Source organism: Elaeis guineensis, chromosome 1 (genome assembly GCF_000442705.2).
Source record: "Elaeis guineensis isolate ETL-2024a chromosome 1, EG11, whole genome shotgun sequence".
Lineage (NCBI taxonomy): Eukaryota > Viridiplantae > Streptophyta > Magnoliopsida > Arecales > Arecaceae > Elaeis > Elaeis guineensis.
In genome coordinates, this window is record NC_025993.2 from 160,949,014 (window position 1) to 160,969,534 (window position 20,521).

The following is a 20,521-nucleotide window of genomic DNA, read 5'->3' on the forward strand; positions in this document are numbered from 1 at the left end:
ATTCATTGCTAAATTTTGTGACGAAAATTATTTTCATTGCTAAATTTTGCGATGAAATTCTATTTTGCGTTGCTAAAATTTTAAAAAAATTTATAATGAATAATATTCATTTTTGATGATGAAAATTTTTTTTATTATAATTTTAGCGATGAAAGTATAAATTTTTGTGATGAAAAAATTTCATCGTTAATGTTACGAACTTTTCCACCGTGTTGTTGAATAATTTTGATGATAAAATTTTATTTTTAATGATAAAAAAATTTTATCACAAAAGATCAGATTTCTTATAGTGATGAGGGACAAAAAAATTATGGACCATTGGCAAAGCGAACTGAGGATCATCTCCTTGCACCATTGTCTTGGGAGGTCTAGATAGAAAGGATGGCCGTCGCTTTCTCAAAAATAAGTGTTCGATTGTTTCGATGTTGCAGAAAATTCTTCAAACATTTGACACTTTGTAACTTCTATTTTCAAGGAACATTGAGCACAAGCATCAATAACTATGGAGCAAACTAGCATCTTTTGCACCGTCAAACTTTGCGCTTGGTGACTTCTATCTTCAAGGAACATTGAGCACAAGCATCAATAACTGTGGAGCAAACTAGCATCTTTTGCATGGTCAAAATGGGAAGGGTCTCTGTTCTATTCAAGGACTGAGTTCATCTCCATGCTTCTATGCTCTCTCCTTCCTGCTCTCCTTCATTACGCTCTTCTTTATATGTAATCTCTTGTACATTATTTTCATTTGCCTTAATAAATCGAAGGGGAAGTGCCTCACTTCCTCCTCTTCCAATCAAAAAAGAAAAAAAAAAGAAAAAAGAAAAATCATGGGATTGAGTCTAAATGAGTCTTCCATCATCTCCAAGAAATAGTGGGATTACAAGACATGTTTTCTTCTCTGCCAAGCTGAGGACTGAGTCCTGATGAATCTTGATCAGATTAGATACTTTCATAATTAGTCGAACTTAAGAGAGACAAAAGAATAATGGAGAGGGAGCTTGGTTAATTTCATCACAATGACATATGCAAAACCTCTACTCCTCTACTGTAGCTATTTTAGTATATAAATTTTATTTTTAAAGAAAAAATGACTATCAATTTGAGATAATTTTCATCCACTCTTTATTCATCAAGAATAATATATTATTATTTTTTATTATTTTCTATTAGATAGCTTGATAGTTTTATTTGTTTCGATTTTTAAGATCCTCATCCAAGAATCCAACATAGTACCTAATTGCTAAGCATAGGGTATGACCATTGAAAAAAATCGAAATTAACAAAATAATTTACAAATTTAATAAAAATAATCAAATTTTTAGTTATATTTTTAAATTTGATAGCATGTTAGCACGTGCATGTCATGTGCTTAAATTCCCTTGCTCCAATGTAAGCACAAACTCCATATCGGGTTCGGATCCACGCCTGTGTTGAAATTGGTCCAAACCTGACCCACTTACCCGCCGACCGCCTGAGAAGATAAGAGGCGGTTAAGTATTCTACATATAGCCGGTTGGATCCTACGAGCTCGCCGGCTGGGCGGCTCTAAACCCTTGTACCCGCTTCGGTCTCTAGAGGGGAGAGTAGTAGCAGCGAAAAGAATCGGAAAGAAACCCTAGATTTTTTCCGAGGGAAAAAGAGGAGCGGCTTCGAATTGGTAAGCTTTCATGAGTTCGATCTCTTCGTAGATCGTTAGCGAGTAGTAGGTCTGGGTTTTCGTCTCTACCCTGGGGATTAGGGTTCCATGCTATTTTTAATTATTCTCCATTTTCGATTTTGTATGCGTTTCTCTTCGTAGATTCTTCTTCTTGGTGATGTGGATGGTGAAAGAGGAGGAACAATCTGTAGTTCAGCCCCCATTTTAATCCGGGATTTATTTTTGAGAAATTTCTCCATAGGTCCTTTATGAATTATCTCTTATGTGATGCTTTTAACTCGAATATGTGGTCTTTTTCATGGTTTTCGATTGTTATTTTGTTCCAATGCATCGGTTTTACTTTGTTTCCATGTGTTACGTGGTAGGTTTATGCCTTTGGTCGTTTATTGAGCAGAGGCCTTTGCTTTTCTATCATGGATGTTTATGGTTTTCACGAGAAGAAACGGTGATTTATATGGGAAATTTGGAGAATAGTGAGTCTACTTTGTGTTTTCCTTCCTCTGGTATGCCTTCTGCTGTTTTATTCAGTTTATTTTGCGTGTTATTGCTGTGTAAATTTTTTTTCTTCGTTTGTAGACTAATTAGGTTCATGCAATGCAGTTTTTGTTAATTTCTGGTGTCCTTTTCTTCAGCAATTAGGTTTATTTCTTTTTCCTTATTGTCGGTGTTTGGATATACTTTTCTGAAATTTTGGTTGGCCATTTAATATGCAGCTGTGGTTGGCTTTTGAGGAACCATGGCCCATCTGGGAGGTGGTGCCGAAGCCCATGCTCGGTTCAAGCAGTATGAGTACCGTGCTAACTCATCTCTTGTCCTGACCACTGATTCTCGGCCCCGTGACACCCATGAACCCACTGGAGAGCCAGAGTCTCTATGGGGCAAAATTGATCCTAGGAACTTTGGGGACCGAGCATACAGAGGGAAGCCTCCTGAGCTTGAGGAGAAGATCAAGAAGTCGAAGAAGAAGAAAGAGCGGGAGCCATCACTTGACACAGATCAGAGGAAGGACAGCAAGCGGCGCCGCATCCAGGAGGAGAGTGTTCTCTCACTCACGGATGATGCTGTGTACCAGCCAAAAACCAAGGAGACTCGTGCAGCATATGAAGCACTGCTTAGTGTGATCCAGCAGCAATTTGGTGGGCAGCCGCAGGACATCCTCAGCGGAGCAGCAGACGAGGTGTTGTCTGTTTTGAAAAATGAAAAGATCAAGAATCCTGACAAGAAAAAGGAGATCGAGAAACTCTTGAATCCCATTTCAAACCAGGTCTTTGATCAGCTTGTCTCAATTGGTAGGCTGATTACAGACTATCAGGATGGGGGTGATGCTTCTGGCTCGGCTACTGCAAATGTCAATGATGAAGCACTGGATGATGATATTGGAGTGGCAGTGGAGTTTGAAGAGGATGAAGAGGAAGAAGAGAGTGATTATGATCAGGTACTTACAAATAATGGCATTTTCTTATCCATATTTTTACCTCAATTTTCCCTTCAAATTAATTAATAAGCAATGGTTGTTGCCTATATATGATTAGGTCCAGGAAGAATCAGAGGATGATGATGATGAAGGTCAGGAATCCAATGGTGCTGGAGCTATGCAGATGGGTGGAATAGATGATGATGAAATGGAAGAAGCCAATGAAGGGCTTACGATAAATGTTCAGGACATTGATGCCTATTGGCTTCAGAGGAAAATATCTCAGGCATATGAGGATATCGACCCACAGCACAGCCAGAAACTTGCAGAGGACGTTCTCAAAATACTTGCTGAAGGTGATGATAGAGATGTTGAGAACCGGCTTGTGATGCTGCTGGACTATGACAAGTTTGACCTCATCAAATTACTTCTCCGAAACCGGCTCAAGATAGTGTGGTGCACTCGCCTGGCCCGGGCAGAAGATCAAGAGCAGAGGAAGAAGATTGAAGAAGAGATGACAGCTATGGGTCCAAGCCACACTGCCATCTTGGAGCAGCTGCATGCCACAAGAGCATCTGCAAAGGAGCGCCAGAAGAACTTGGAGAAGAGCATAAGAGAAGAGGCTAGGCGATTAAAAGATGACCGTGGCAGCAGGGATGGGGATAGGGATCGGAGGGTCATTGACAGAGACATGGAGAATGGGTGGTTGAAGGGCCAGCGCCAATTACTTGATCTCGATAGCATTGCTTTTCATCAAGGCGGCCTTCTGATGGCAAACAAGAAGTGCGAGCTCCCCCCAGGATCTTATCGAACTCCTCACAAGGGCTATGAGGAGGTCCATGTACCAGCTTTGAAGCAAAAGGCATTTGCCCCTGGTGAGGAGCTTGTGAAGATATCTGCGATGCCTGATTGGGCACAACCAGCCTTTGAAGGGATGAAGCAACTGAATAGAGTGCAGAGTAAAGTTTATGAAACTGCCCTTTTTTCTCCTGAGAACATACTTCTGTGTGCTCCAACTGGTGCTGGAAAGACTAATGTTGCCATGCTCACCATTCTTCAACAGATTGGTTTGAATAGAAAGGATGGGGTTCTAGACAACAATAAATATAAGATTGTGTATGTGGCGCCAATGAAAGCTTTGGTTGCTGAAGTTGTTGGAAACTTGTCTAATCGGCTGAAATCTTATAATATAGTTGTAAAGGAACTCAGTGGAGACCAGACACTCACTCGCCAGCAGATTGAAGAAACTCAGATTATTGTTACCACACCTGAAAAGTGGGACATTGTCACCAGAAAATCTGGGGACAGAACGTATACACAGCTTGTGAAGCTTCTTATAATTGATGAAATTCATCTTCTACATGATAACCGAGGGCCAGTGCTTGAAAGTATTGTTGCAAGAACTGTTAGGCAGATTGAGACAACCAAGGAACATATTCGACTTGTTGGGTTGTCTGCTACTCTTCCAAACTATGAAGATGTAGCACTATTTTTACGTGTTGATCCAAAAAAGGGTCTTTTCCATTTTGACAATGGTTATAGACCTTGCCCACTCGCACAACAGTATATTGGTATAACTGTAAAGAAACCTCTTCAGAGATTTCAGTTGATGAATGAAATCTGTTATGAGAAGGTTATGGCTGCTGCAGGCAAGCATCAAGTTCTTATCTTTGTTCACTCAAGGAAAGAAACAGCCAAGACTGCTCGTGCAATAAGAGACGCAGCTTTGGCTAATGATACATTAGGTCGATTTTTAAAGGACGACAGTGCAAGCCGTGAGATTCTTCACAGTCAAACAGAACTTGTTAAAAGCAATGATCTCAAAGACCTTTTGCCATATGGTTTTGCAATCCATCATGCTGGCATGGCAAGGGTGGACCGTGATCTTGTTGAGGAGCTTTTTGCAGATGGACATGTACAAGTGTTGGTTTCAACCGCCACTCTCGCATGGGGTGTTAATCTACCAGCACATACTGTAATCATAAAGGGAACCCAGATTTATAATCCGGAGAAAGGAGCATGGACTGAACTAAGCCCTTTGGATGTCATGCAGATGCTTGGTCGTGCAGGAAGGCCTCAGTATGACTCATATGGAGAAGGCATAATCTTAACAGGACATAGTGAATTGCAATACTACCTCTCACTTATGAACCAGCAGCTTCCTATTGAGAGTCAGTTTGTATCAAAGTTGGCTGATCAGTTGAATGCAGAGATTGTTCTGGGAACAGTTCAGAATGCTAGAGAAGCATGCACCTGGATAGGGTATACTTACCTGTACATTCGCATGCTTCGGAATCCTACTCTTTATGGTTTGCCAGCAGATATATTGGACAGAGACAAAACATTGGAAGAAAGAAGAGCTGATCTGGTAAGGCTTATCATTTCCTCACCCCACTTCCCTTGCTCTTTCTTATGCATCTAATCCTTGCCATTTTTAATAAACCTGGGTGTAGTTGGGTGCCATTTTGAACATAGTCTGTCAGTGTCAAATGAAAAGTTTGCGTAACTGGTTTAGGAATGAAAAAGGTGAACATCTTCTTGTTGGGAGTGTATTTTTCTGCCTTTTGTTGGCTTTCAAACAAAGCATCATGTTTCTGTATACCAATTTGTGCAGTTGTGGAACCACTTATATATTTATGTACAACTGTTTAATAAGGGATAATTGTTAGTCTTGGGATGTGAACGGTAGATTGTAGTTTAGAACTAGCATATGGTAAAGTATTGTGCATTGAAAGCCATTTGATTCTTTTACCCACTTCACTTCTTCATTTTGTTTGATCAGCACATCCCCATTGAAAGCCACTTTTAGATAAACCTGGGTGTAGTTGGGTTTCATTTTGAACATAGTCTGTCAATGTCAAATGAAAAGTTTGCATAACTGGTTTAGGAATCAAAAAGGTGAACATCTTCTTGTTGGGAGTGTCTTTTTCTGCCTTTTGTTGGCTTTCAAACAAAGCATCATGTTTCCATATACCAATTTGTGCAGTTGTGGAACCACTTATGTATTTATGTACAACTGTTTAATAAGGGATAATTGTTGGTCCTGGGATGTGAACGGTACATTGCAGTTTAGAACTAGCATATGGTACAGTATTGTGCATTGAAAGCCATTTGATTCTATTACCCACTTGACTTCTTCATTTTGTTTGATCAGCAGATTCCCTCTTACCATTATTGGTCTCTGCTGGCAGTTCCATTGCCTAATATAAGATTTTTTTTTTTTCTTTTAAGATATTGATGCATATAGTTTCCTACTACGAAACTCTCTTATAAGGAAATCTTTCACTTGATGTTGTTGGACATTTTCTTCAGTCTGTATTACTTTTGTTACATCCTTCAAATTTTGTTTGCATAAATTTTGTAATCCTAGTCCTAGTGTGGTAGAGATCTCTGCTGCCATTTTATATTGCTTGATTGCATATTGATTTAATGAACTGGGTGCAGCATTTGGTTGTTAAGTTTTATAGGAGTACAAAATTGGGATCCAAACAGCTTTCCATTTCTCTTTGTTAATTTATGTTGTTTGTTTTTGTCTGCCGCAGATACATTCTGCTGCAAATATATTGGATAGAAATAATTTGGTCAAATACGACAGGAAGAGTGGGTACTTCCAGGTGACTGATTTAGGTCGCATTGCAAGTTACTATTACATAACTCATGGGACAATATCTACGTATAATGAGTACCTGAAGCCGACAATGGGTGATATTGAGCTTTGTAGGTTATTCTCACTCAGTGAAGAATTTAAATATGTGACAGTGAGGCAAGATGAGAAGATGGAACTTGCTAAGCTCTTGGACCGTGTGCCCATTCCTGTCAAAGAAAGTTTAGAAGAGCCAAGTGCAAAGATCAATGTTCTGCTGCAGGCATATATATCACAGCTGAAACTTGAGGGTCTTTCATTGACATCTGATATGGTTTTCATCAGACAGGTATTTGTTTTGGTTTTGTCTACTCATATACGAATTTTTATTTTCAATGAATATTATTCTTTATGCCATCTCTTTTCCTAACTGCAACTCAACTTTTGATTATTTATGCAGAGTGCAGGGCGTCTTTTACGAGCTCTATTTGAGATCGTATTGAAGAGGGGGTGGGCTCAGTTAGCAGAAAAGGCTTTGAATCTGTGTAAAATGGTTGATAAACGCATGTGGAGTGTTCAGACTCCATTGCGCCAATTTTCTGGTATTCCAAATGAAATTCTGATGAAACTTGAGAAAAAAGATTTGGCATGGGAGAGGTATTACGACCTTTCCTCGCAGGAGATCGGAGAGCTCATTCGTTACCCTAAGATGGGGAGACAACTTCATAAGTTTATACACCAGTTGCCGAAGCTGAACCTTGCAGCACATGTTCAACCCATCACTCGGACTGTTTTGGGTTTTGAACTGACAATAACGCCTGATTTCCAGTGGGACGATACAGTTCATGGCTATGTGGAGCCATTTTGGATTATTGTCGAGGATAATGATGGTGAATACATCCTTCATCATGAGTATTTCATGCTTAAGAAACAGTATATAGATGAAGACCATTTCCTGAGTTTCACTGTGCCAATCTATGAGCCACTGCCGCCTCAATATTTCATACGAGTGGTATCAGATAGATGGCTTGGCTCTCAGACTGTTTTACCTGTGTGTTTCAGACACTTGATTCTACCAGAGAAATACCCCCCACCAACTGAGTTGCTGGATTTACAACCTTTGCCGGTGACTGCTTTGAGGAATCCTTTATATGAAGCTCTCTATGACACGTTCAAGCATTTCAATCCCATCCAAACTCAGGTATTTACTGTCTTATACAACACCGATGACAATGTCTTGGTTGCAGCTCCAACAGGAAGTGGCAAGACCATATGTGCAGAGTTTGCATTGTTGAGAAATCATCAAAAAGCATCTGAGGGTGTCATGCGTGCTGTATATATTGCTCCTATTGAAGCTCTTGCAAAGGAAAGATACCGTGATTGGGAGGAGAAATTTGGAAAGCGCCTTGGCATTCGTCTTGTGGAGTTGACAGGGGAAACAGCAACTGATCTAAAACTGCTTGAGAGAGGACAGATTATAATCAGTACTCCAGAAAAATGGGATGCTCTCTCTCGTCGGTGGAAGCAGCGTAAACACATTCAGCAGGTCAGCCTTTTCATTGTCGATGAGCTTCATCTGATTGGGGGAGAAATAGGTCCTGTGCTGGAAGTAATTGTCTCCAGAATGAGGCGTATTGCAAGTCACATTGGCAGTAACATCCGGATAGTAGCACTTTCAGCTTCACTTGCAAATGCAAAGGACCTTGGGGAATGGATTGGTGCTACTTCTCATGGACTTTTCAATTTTCCACCTGGTGTACGGCCGGTTCCATTAGAGATACACATTCAAGGTGTTGATATAGCAAACTTTGAAGCAAGGATGCAGGCAATGACAAAACCAACATACACTGCTATTGTTCAACATGCAAAGAATGGAAAACCTGCCCTGGTATTCGTACCCACAAGGAAGCATGCCAGGCTGACTGCACTTGACTTGTGTACTTACTCAAGTGCTGAGAGTGGGGAAAACCTCTATTCTTGCTTGGTTCTGAGATGGAAATGATGACTTTCATTTCAGGGATCAAGGATGACACCTTGAAAGAGACACTTCCCCTGGGTGTTGGCTACTTGCATGAAGGTCTCAGTGATTTTGATCAGGAAGTTGTAACCCAGTTGTTCCTTAGCGGAAGGATCCAAGTTTGTGTTGCAAGCAGCTCTATGTGCTGGGGAAGGTCATTGCCAGCGCACTTGGTTGTGGTTATGGGAACTCAATATTATGATGGCCGAGAGAATGCTCATACTGACTACCCCATCACTGACCTATTGCAAATGATGGGTCATGCCAGCAGACCTCTTATAGATAATTCTGGGAAGTGTGTTATCTTGTGCCATGCTCCTCGCAAGGAGTACTATAAGAAGTTCCTTTATGAAGCCTTCCCTGTTGAGAGTCATCTGCATCACTTTCTGCATGATCATTTGAATGCTGAAGTTGTTGTTGAAGTAATAGAGAATAAGCAAGATGCTGTAGATTATCTCACTTGGACTTTCATGTATAGGAGGCTTACTAAGAATCCAAACTACTATAATCTCCAAGGTGTTAGCCACAGGCATCTTTCAGATCACCTTTCTGATCTCGTGGAGAATGCATTGAATGATTTGGAGTCAAGCAAATGTGTTCTTGTTGAAGAGGATATGTACCTTAAACCTCATAATCTTGGCTTGATCGCTTCATATTACTACATCAGCTACACCACAATTGAGCGATTCAGTTCATCTTTGACTCCAAAAACTAAGATGAAGGGCCTTCTGGAAATCCTGGCATCTGCTTCAGAATATGCACATCTTCCAATTAGACCTGGTGAGGAGGAGTTGATAAGAAAGCTGATTAATCATCAAAGGTTTTCCTTTGAGAACCCCAAATGCACTGATCCTCATGTTAAGGCAAATGCGCTGTTACAAGCTCACTTCTCAAGGCACACAGTGGTTGGGAACCTAGCAGCAGACCAGCGAGAGGTGCTCCTATCTGCTCATAGGTTGCTTCAGGCAATGGTTGATGTGATCTCAAGCAATGGATGGCTTAGCCTTGCTCTTTCCGCAATGGAGGTGAGCCAGATGGTGACCCAGGGCATGTGGGAGCGTGATTCAATGCTTCTACAGCTTCCCCATTTCACAAAGGAGTTAGCCAAGAGATGTCAGGAAAATCCTGGTAGAAGCATTGAGACTGTTTTTGATCTGGTGGAGATGGAGGATGATGAAAGACGGGATCTCCTGCAGATGTCTGATTCTCAGCTGCTTGACATTGCCCGATTTTGCAACCGCTTCCCTAACATTGATATGACATATGAGGTGTTAGACAGTGATGATGTGAGGCCAGGGAAAAATATTACTTTGCAGGTTACCCTGGAACGTGATCTTGAGGGGCGTTCTGAGGTTGGACCAGTCGATGCTCCCAGATATCCGAAGCCCAAAGAAGAAGGATGGTGGCTTGTGGTGGGCGATAGTACCACAAATCAGTTATTAGCTATAAGAAGAGTGTCACTGCAACGGAAAGCCAAAGCCAAGCTTGTTTTTACTGCCCCTTCGGAAGTTGGAAGGAAGACTTACACGATTTACTTCATGTGTGATTCCTATCTTGGCTGTGACCAGGAATATAACTTTACTGTTGATGTAAATGATGCTGGAGATGGGGGTAGGAGCGACTGATTTATTCCATGGTGGCTGAAAAATCTTGGATGTTAGTGGGAGCCTTATTTAACCCTATCAAGTAGTTCCGGGGTTGACGGAGAAATGTTGTTATATTTGGTCTCTAGACTTCTTCATTTTGGACATAATATGTCTGCTTATGACCGTCTGGGTAGTGATTAAGATCTACATGTTCACCTTATTGTTGTTTCTTAATGCATAATTAAGTTTGCTTTGTGCTATTTGCTTGGTAATTTTCTGGGTCTTTCGTCTCCCTGGACCTGAAATGTATTTTCATGGACCGGATGAATTTTCTTGCAGTAAATATGTGGCAGGTTCTGTTTCTGATTTATGTATTGGGATGAAGAAGATAGTAATTGTGGCTTGTTATCATCGTCTTGCCAATGAGATGATGGCTCGTCCTGTGTTACAAATTCATCTCCTTTGTTGTGGCTAGCATTTTTTCCCGAGGATAAACTGTATTTGGTTCTTAATTTGTCATATTCCTAGTTATTTCTTAATGTACGTCCCTTCTGAGCCAGATGCAACACCCATCTGGGAAGCATGTCATTTTAAGACGCAGTTCCATATGGTATGAAATTTTTGAGCAGTGCCTTTCTGTCGTCTGAACTGATATGCATGGTTCTGTATTTGATGCAGACTGATTGATGATCTCAAACTCTCGTCAATGATGAATGGTGAGGTTTTGGACCGAGTTTTCCAACTTCTGAGCTCGATAGTAAATTTCGTATCTTTTAGAATTTAGGCCATTCTCGACGCGATTGTCTTGAGAAAGCGTTATGCTTTCTCAAACGTCTTCTTTCAGGCATTTTAACCTGAGTTTTTTCGTAACTTTTCTATAAGCTCTACGTTTGCGGTTGCCCAGGTGCAATGTTATTTTTGTTGGGTAAATAAGAGAGATAATTGCAACCTACTACTAGTGGTGTACGATAGGATTCGTCACGGTATCATTAATGTAAGAGTTTGAGACAGAGAGATGAACAGCACAGCAGCAAACTCCGAAGCCATTAACAATCCCTGTACCTCAAAATCTGAAGTTGGTTTGGAAGAGACAAAAGACCACAGGATTGCAGCTTATTGCAGCTGCGAGAGTAGTTTAAGTATATATTTCACTTTCTATATTCCTGTATCTGAAACAAAGATAAATGAGCTATAGTTTCAAAATTATCCCTGAATCTATGAGTAAAATATCAGTAAATTGGCAGTTGTGAGTAATATATGAACATTCCATACGAAACACCATAAAAGGCTCAAATCACTGCAGCATTTAGGAGTCAGTGAAAGGTAGGCAGTTGTAGACCATAAGTATGTCATATGTGAAAGAAGAAACAAGTTAATCATTGTATAGAGTGCACACATTCTAACCATGCAAAAACATAAATAGAAAACATTAGTAAAATAACCTACATTCTCTTGTTTTTTGACCTTTTTTTTCCATTTCTTTTTTTTTTTTTCTTTTCCATCCTCATCAGTAGATTGAGACTTCTTCTTCTTCTTCTTCTTCTTTCCTTTTTTTTTTCTTTTGTTTTTCTACTGATCGCTACTTCTGTCAAAAGTCTGAAACTTATAATATAATAGTTTGTGTCCACTTCAAGCTTTCCCCAACAATGCTAGTTTATGTAAAACTTGAAGTGCGATGTAGTGGGAACCTAACTCCGTACAATATGCATCCCACTCAAAAAAAGAAGTAATAATCTTGACAGTTTCTCTACGAGATAAATGGCCACCCAGCATTATAACAAAGCTTGGCGGTAATAATTGATGCTCTCTATTTTCAGCAGCCGCTAAATAATGATGAACATAGTTGACAATGATGTTGCCACAAATGGTGAGGTTCGGAGACTTTTGATGTCTATGATATAAAATTTGAAATCTGAAACTGATGAGACATAATATCATTATAGATCCAATTGAGCATATTGATGGCTGGTGGTCTCCTGTGGTGCTAGGTTGGGTGTCCTTGTAGGATGGGGGTTAGCATGCGTAACGGCATACGCATCCATGGATCCTCTTCTTGCCATTTGGGTTTGTTGCAGCTTCTCTGCATATAATATGTTATGATAAGCATTACTTGCATGCTATATGGTATGATCAATGATGTCATCATAAATCAAAATTTTAAGTCATCATCATAAATAAAAAATTCTAAGTCACTAAGATAATGGTTTACATGAATTCCTTCATCCTCGTGTGGATATGTCAAAACACAAAGCTCAAAAAATCTCTCTATGAAGTCAATGTGCTCCTTCTGACTGTCTAAGATTCATATAACATAAATAAAAAAAAAAAAGCAAAAATGCCAAAAGGAAGCGACGATGTAGATGCCTCTCCATCTTTGGTTAATCAAAGATTTTTATTTTTCCAATGCTAATTCTAGAGCACTTGATATTCTCCCAACATATAAATGCATAACTTGTAATCTTAAGGCAACAATCTTCAACTTTTTGTTGTGGAGGATGTTCTTAGCTTCAAAGAATTTTCAAGGTGGTGCTCTAGTCAAAAAATCCTCTAGATTGAGCCTCTCATCAAGAGTGGAAGATGAGATGGCTTATGATTTAGAACAAGGTAGAAAATCTCGTAGGATTCATTGGATTGCATACCATCTTTGTAATCCAATCCTACAAAACGGTGATCATGACCAACTACAGGATCATGTTCCACCAGTAGTTACGCTATCTATTCTAAAAACTATTAGATTTCAATATTTGTTGGATCAATCTCCACCAATAGGGTGTGTGGGCGTTTTGGTGCATCATGACTTCCATATTGATGCAGAACACCCCAAATCATACCAATTTTGATAATTATATTAGGTTCTTCTAGATTTATCTAAATTTTATTCGTACTAGCCTTGTTTAGTTAAATCTAAGGAGTAATGTCCAATCGGCTGTAGCCTTTCAGAATTGACTTTTGCCCGAAGCCATGTCCATGTCATGTGCACCACGGAAAAAATGGATGGGTGGAATTTCTGTAGCTTAGATCTGCATGAAAATATGAGGTGTATTTGAAAGTATAGTGTGATTGAATGGCTGTGCTTACACGCTAAACATTATGCAAAGTTTGTATAGTGATTACCACTGCTATCTAGGTAGTCAGAAGCTATCTTTCAAAATAGCCGTTGAAGCAAATGTAAGCAGATCAGTCCATGAATTTTGATAGAATACTAAGAATGTAGAGTCTTGTTATGTTAATTTCTCATAATATAATATGCGGAACATTTATGAAAAATCATTAATATTTTTATGAAAAACAAGCCCAATTCATCAGCCTACCAGCTATGAAAAGTTTTGGTTCGTGCATGCATCTGTGCCCTTTTAGATAAGAACTTCTATAGCTAGACAAGTCACACAATTCACCGAGAAACCCTATTATAATAAGCCTATCATTAATTTCCATTTATCACCGTCACGTGACACGCACGTGAGTGAGATATAATTACCGAGACCTGAAGCGGGATATGCTTCGTTTGAATTCAAACCCCCCAACTCCCACCCTCTCTCTTCTCTCTCTTATCTTGTCTCGGAGCAATGGAAGACCCATCGATGTCGATGGATCCGGAGGCGGCGTTCTTGGCCTCGGAGCAGGTGACGGGGAACGAGTGGGAGCTCTACAAGGAGAACGTCCGGCCCCTGAAGCGAGGCCGCAACGTCCAGCTCCTCAACCAAGCCCTCCGATCCCAGCAGGACCACGCCCTCAAGAAATCCCTCCTCCAGACCCGCAGGTCCCTTTCTTTCCTTTGTTTTGGAGGTCATTTAGGGGGATTTCCTCAGATCTTTGGTCTGATTCCTCTTCTCTGTTGAGGTCAGGAGAATGATCCAGGCGATCGAGGAGTACAAGGGGGAGGATCCTCTTCAGCCGTGGCTCGAGTGAGTGATTGGTTGCTTCTTGAGATTAGGGTTTCTGATCTGAGTGCCTTTCGTTGTTATATGCTGCCTGGTTGGTTGAAAGATTCCATCTGTCGCCATGATAAAGATGGTATTTTTTAACCGTTTCCTTTGGTGGATTATTGTGATGAATAATATTGGAAAGTAATTATGCCTTTTTCTTTCTTTGGATGTATATATATATATCATTCTTGGTGTCCACAGATTTGATTGAAGTAGGTGATCAGAAGTTTTCAAATCACGGACGAAGTTTTCAAAGTCGTCCTTGAAGAGGATTATCAGAAGCTGGTTCTATTAGTCACCCTTAATTTCTGTATTTGCTAATCTTGTTTTGGTCATTTTAAAATTTCTTCTGCGATTTTGTGGTTGCAATTGGATTAAAGCCTAATTTTTCTGTTGCTAGAAAGAGGGGGAAAAGCTTTTATTTATCTTTTTCTGCAAAAGATCAAGATTGTATGCTTTTTCATCTGATCTTACTTTACCACTAAAACTGAGATCTTGCGTTTTATCCCATGAAGCTGCATCAAATGGGTTCAAGAGTCATTTCCCAGTGGAGGAGAGTGTTCAGGGCTGGTTGTGATTTATGAACAATGCGTGCGTACGTTTTGGCATGACGACCGTTACAAGGATGATCTACGCTATCTTAAAGTGTGGTTGGAATATGTGGGTGCCGTGCTAACTTTGTCCACTCCCGTTTCATTTTTCTTTCCTTTTCTCTCTTTTAAGTATTGGAGTTCCATAAAGTACTGCCTTATATGTATGTATGTATGTATGCATGTACTAAGTATGTAGGAATGCATACATTGTATGTATCTATGTATTTTGTGTATGTTTGTATGTATGTTTATGTTGGTACTTATGTACGTATATACTTATGTCCAATAGTTTAGATTGATTCATCACCACTTTTCAGGCCGAGAACTGTGCTGATGCTGAAGTAATATATAGTTTTCTTGAGGCAAACCAAATTGGGCAAAGCCATTCTGTCTATTACTCCTCATATGCGTTGCACATGGAATCCAAGAATAAATTGAGAAAGGCTGATGAGATCTTCAATCTTGGTATATCAAGGTGACTCCTACAGAACCCCAATATAATTGATTTGTGCATTTTGTTCATTTTGTTGTGGATAATAGGTCTTGATGTTATAACTAGAAACCATTAATTAAGAGTAGATAAGTCTAATCAGCTAGTTGATTCAGATAACTATCCTTTTTCTGGTGTTGTAAAATAGAGAAGAATGGCAAATTGATGTCAAATTAATTGGAATAATCTACTCATAGTAAAAACTTTCCAATAAAGCACTGAATCAGGAATAGAAGCTAGAAGTTAATAATAACCAAGATGATAGAGAAGTGAACACAGCTCCCTCATCTATGCTGCCTCATGTATGGCATTGAAAAACACTACTACTTCTGATGCTTATTGAATTGTCCTTTCAAGGATCATCTTTTATTTTGGTTTCAGAACTCCTGTGATAGAGGTCACTGGATGTCTGTTCACAACAAATTAGAAACCTCTGGGCAGTTCCAGCTGAAGCTCTGGGCAAAACATGCAGGAATGCTCGGTGAATTTTAATGTTACTGGTCACTGTCACAAAGCCTGTCATGGGTAATTAAGTGAAACATAGAAAACGTGTGGAATTCATTTTAAGAGACTCTCGGACATAGTTCAAATTTATAAGTAGTTCACAATAAATAATTTTTAGTGGAATGTTGATGCACAATCCTAAGTGATGGAGGACCGTGACGACCGTCCGATAAGAGATCTAAGCGCACTACTGTTAAGCACAAATACAAAAATTAGACAGCTATTTTTATTAGGAATTCTATTTTTATTATGTTTGAGTGTTGTGAGACCTTCAATATTTTTATTTCCTTATTAGGATTTCTATACGTACTCTTATTAGGATTTTGGGTCTATAAATACCCATTGATATGTAACTGAGAACCCAAGGTCTGCATTATTGAGATTTGAGAATATTGAGTTGCCTCTCCCTCATATTCTTCCTCTCCTTCCTGTGTTTCCTTCCCTCTCCTTCTTCCTCCATCCTGCGTCACTACACTGTTACTATAATCTGATATTTTCTAAAATATATTTTCCACTGCTTAATTTTGCTGAAACCAAAGAAAAACTGTCCTTGTGTTATGGTTTTTATTCTTATATCTAATTATTTATTATTGTTTATTTTCACAACCTAGGAAAGCAAAACCATTGGAAAAGTTAGAAGCTGTGTACAGGACATTTCTCGCACGAACAACCAAGAAACAGGGTTCTGTTGATGTATGCCATTCAATGTTCTCATACTTTGATTCTTTGTTTGATCATTTTTCCGCATGTCGTCATTGGTTTTGCTTGTTATAGGATGAACCGTCAAATAATGACTTGCCAGTTCGAAGCTTTGGAAATGTCCTGACAACAGGAGAAGCTAGTAAGTTTCTATAAAAAAATTTAGTGATTTTTGTAAACCACTGCAGTACTTACCTGATTTCCAAAATGCCAGGAAGACAGCCTGCAGAAAATTCTGATCTCACGAAAGGGAGGAAAAAGCTACAGAGGTGAGCATCATTTCAGTAGAAAGAGTCAAGCACTACCATCTAACTGTCAGTTAAACCTCTATTTGTAGTTTTATAGACATGGAAAGGTATAATTATTCATCATTGCACCATAGTTCAATAAGCAGTGCCTTTTGACATCTATGAAGTATGGTTGCTGAGTCACTACCCATTTACTTCCAGAGTTCATTTTACTCAAGCCACAGTAGACAATATACATTCATCATAACCATTCAATTTCTCATCCTCTCTTTATAATTTTCTCTAAAGTCTGTAGACCAAATTGATTACTGCAGAGTTTATTATTGTTATATGAACCTTTCAATTAGAAGTTTCCTTTTTTTTTTTTTTTTTGAACAGTCTCGTTATGGGAGTGCTCCTTTCAGAAGTTTTTGTGATATAGTTGAAAACCTTCAATGTATTGCGGTTTTGAAACTTGATCATAATTTATGAGAAAATCATCATTTGAAATGTCAGATTAATCTAAATTGCATTAATAATTTAAATTGCACCTTATATTCTCATATCTTTATTTTACCTTATGTCCAATGAAAATGTGACTTTGTTGCTTTTGTTAAGCTCTTTTGTTAGTTGAGTTTCTTCTGATTTTCGATGCTATGTTTTTCACTGCAAATCTCAAACGGTATCATGTGTGCTCATACTCCTTGTACTTATCAAAGTCTTTATTTTGTAAAATCACGAATCTAGAATTAGTATTTGAGCATTTCTATTTTAAAACCATGTTTTTAAATGCCTGTTTATTTTGTCTGATATTTACTTTCTAATCTCATAGATCCAAGTTGATTTATTTTGTTATCATCATATTCATATTTTTGTGCTTCCACAGGCTTGATTCTAATAGACCGCTTTCTATTTACAATGATGCTAACTCTGGAGCAAGTCATTACCGCAATAATGTTGAGAGCAAGGAGAACTCCTGGCACATTCTTGGAACCCGATCAGATCGGAATAAGGAAAATAATTCAGTCCCTGCCAAATGGGTCTCATATAAGGTTTGATTTCTCTGCTCAAAGTCCATTTGGTTTATCACGCATGGTTCAGTATGTTGACTTGTAATAGTTTCTTCATTTTTAACCATCAGATTCCTCAGAAGATGAGTACAGAACAGGGCTGACAACGTCAAGCACTCATATTGAGGTGTATATTGATGAGGAATGTGCAGAGTATGTTATTCCTGAAACATAAAAAGATTTCATGCTTGTGCAATTAGATTTTTTTTACAAGACTTAGCACTACAGAATTATAATAGACAACAATATCTAAAAGAAGAGTTGTTAGTGATGTTATAAGACAAATGAATAGAGTTATTGAAGTGATCCTAGCATAAGCTACTTTAAATGGAGTAGGTGCATTTGATGGAAGGAAAAAATAGGTGACCAAAATCCACTGAGTTTCTATTATAACTGTGTCTAGTAATTAGCAAGGATCCTAAAATTTCCATCATCAAGATATATGCTGTTCTGTATTTTGTATCTCATTGGCAATTTTGTACCCATATGAGTTTTGTCTGAGCAGTTTGCCATCAGTGGATGTTGCCAAGAGTCCCAAGCCTTCTGTATTGAAGCTTAGAAAAGCAACTAGCCGAAACCTTAAAAAGTAAGCAGTAGACGGAGAGTTTCTTTTCTGTTAATTTCTTTTATTGTGGTTAAATGCTGATTTGTTTTCTGCTTACCTTGAACAGGGAAACGGAACTGCTGAAAGAAAATCCATTGCGCAATTTCCCTCTGAATAGTCTGCGATAATCGGCATCTGTATTTCAGCATCAATCCGACAGGTCTGTATTTGTATGATGGTGCCTGTTGTTGATTGATGATTCTGCTGTCTGCTTACCTTGACCAAGGAGGCTGAACTTCTGGAAGAAGATCCATTGCACAGTTTCCACTGAATAGTCTGAGATAATTGGCATATTTCAGTACCAGTCAAAGATGTCTGCTTTCTTGTGTTGTTCTGTTGTTGGTTGATGATTTGTGTGTTTTTTTTCTTTTGTACATGTTTTCATGCATCCAGCTTTTATCTCCAAAGCTTGTTATGTTTATGTTTGTCCAAGGAATCTACTTTGTAACTTCGTGGATGTTATGCTGGCAATATTGAATTATTGATTCAATGGAGTGCATTCTTGAAAAATTTCGATCTCCTTGCAGAGTTTGTATACCTTGCACAAAAAGGTAAATCAGATTGACACATGAATGATCCATATTAAGCAAGCAGATTCTTCAATACGTGATTAAGCACAAATAATAGAGTTTTGAATTATTTGTAGTAGTGGGAACAAGACATGACTGGAGAAGGTAAATGTTATTTAATCATCCAATATCGGCAAGAACAAATGATGGAATATTGGAATAATAACTTTAAGGAGCACAGTCAATAGATGGTGAAAACAAATGAAACTTGAGAAGATGTTGCCTCCAATACATGAAGGTCTCCCATTAACAAAGGCAAGTGAGGTACAAAACTTACACAGGTTGCTATTGAATTAGTAGATGAAAGGTTTCAACTTCTCCGAGTTTATGATTATGAAGATTAGAGTCTCCATGGAATTGAGACAGGTTCATGGTTTTTGACTCTTCCAAGCTGTGGTGCAACATCATCACAAGGTGGCCCATACTTGAAGTGCACAGAACAACATCAAAATGGTAAGCATTAATGTGTCTGCCATGTAGAGCTTGTGATGTTTGCTGTCGCTTTGGCATGCTGCAACCAAGGACCCACCGCAACCAACTGAAAGGTAATACCGATCCTTGAGGTTCACTGGAGGAGGCAAGCAGATCGAAGCTTGAAAGGTGCTTCACTCGCCAGCTTAGAAGCGATATTGCAGCAAGCAGGCAAGAGTAACGTGCTGTGACAGTATAGGACGGTTCACCGTAATTCCTGTTGGGTGATCTTTTGAACCAGGACCCCACCTTAGCTGCCTCCATGTTTTGTAGTGTATGGACAGTGATGGTTGTTAAGAATCTACAAAATAACTCAAATGCACAAATGACAGACAATTTGTAGAAATTCTTTTAAGGTATTTATCGATTGCTCTAGCCTGGTAGAACAGGTGAACCTATGGCAGGTGATCTGTTACTAGGCAATCAGATAGAATTTATAAGGTTTTGAGAAGTATTGGAGTAAGAGGAACAATGGGCTGAATTACAAAGAGAACATGACTAGACAATCTCAAAACTTCAACCTGAGCCTTCGTGACAGAGAGACGAGCATGGTTGACACTTATATCCCATGAAATTGAGCACATGGTATTTGTTTGCAATTAAGATTAAGGACACGTTTGGTTCACAATTGAAATTGGAATCATAGCCGATTGGAATGGGAAGAGGAATTAGAGGTGTAAATGGACTAGATGAGATTGGATTATGGATAAAAAATAAAAAATATAAATTTAAATACAAGGGTCTCAACAAGTTATACTATAATAGCATCATATCAAAAATATAAGTTCTAGATTTTCAAGAAAAACTACATCGCCAAAATATAATAAGTTTCATAACATTTAAAAGAAATTAAACTTGAAACACACACACATATATATATATATAATCCAAAAGTCCAAACTAGAAGAATGGATTGGATTTGGTTTGGACTCATAGTTTGGATTTTGGATTGGATTTGGATTTTATAACATTAAATCCAAATTCAAGTTCAAAGTCCAAAATTTTTAAAAATTGACTCCAAATTCAAAACCAAACTCTAAAAATCCGATCTAATCCTCTAGTTCGGTTGGATCGGTTTGGATTTTGGATTTTCTCCAATTCACTTATACCC

At 38.8% G+C, this 20,521-nt stretch overlaps 2 protein-coding genes across 2 annotated transcripts; both read left to right on the forward strand.

The window, feature by feature from the left end:
* Window positions 1–1,519: 1,519 nt before the first annotated feature.
* Window positions 1,520–10,517, forward strand: LOC105039422 (DExH-box ATP-dependent RNA helicase DExH12). The gene is given in 6 exon segments (XM_010915553.3): window positions 1,520–1,657; window positions 2,371–3,092; window positions 3,190–5,439; window positions 6,614–7,003; window positions 7,115–8,618; window positions 8,621–10,517. Coding segments are annotated over 5 exon segments (6,519 nt in total). The 5' UTR covers window positions 1,520–1,657; window positions 2,371–2,393; the 3' UTR covers window positions 10,297–10,517.
* A 3,255-nt stretch (window positions 10,518–13,772) lies between these two features.
* Window positions 13,773–18,874, forward strand: LOC105039423 (mitotic spindle checkpoint protein BUBR1). Its single transcript, XM_010915555.4, is given in 12 exon segments — window positions 13,773–14,017; window positions 14,103–14,162; window positions 14,699–14,843; window positions 15,094–15,251; window positions 16,382–16,463; window positions 16,545–16,611; window positions 16,684–16,738; window positions 17,583–17,748; window positions 17,838–17,853; window positions 17,856–17,919; window positions 18,272–18,352; window positions 18,438–18,874. Coding segments are annotated over 12 exon segments (1,149 nt in total). The 5' UTR covers window positions 13,773–13,823; the 3' UTR covers window positions 18,499–18,874.
* The last annotated feature ends 1,647 nt before the right edge of the window (window positions 18,875–20,521 follow it).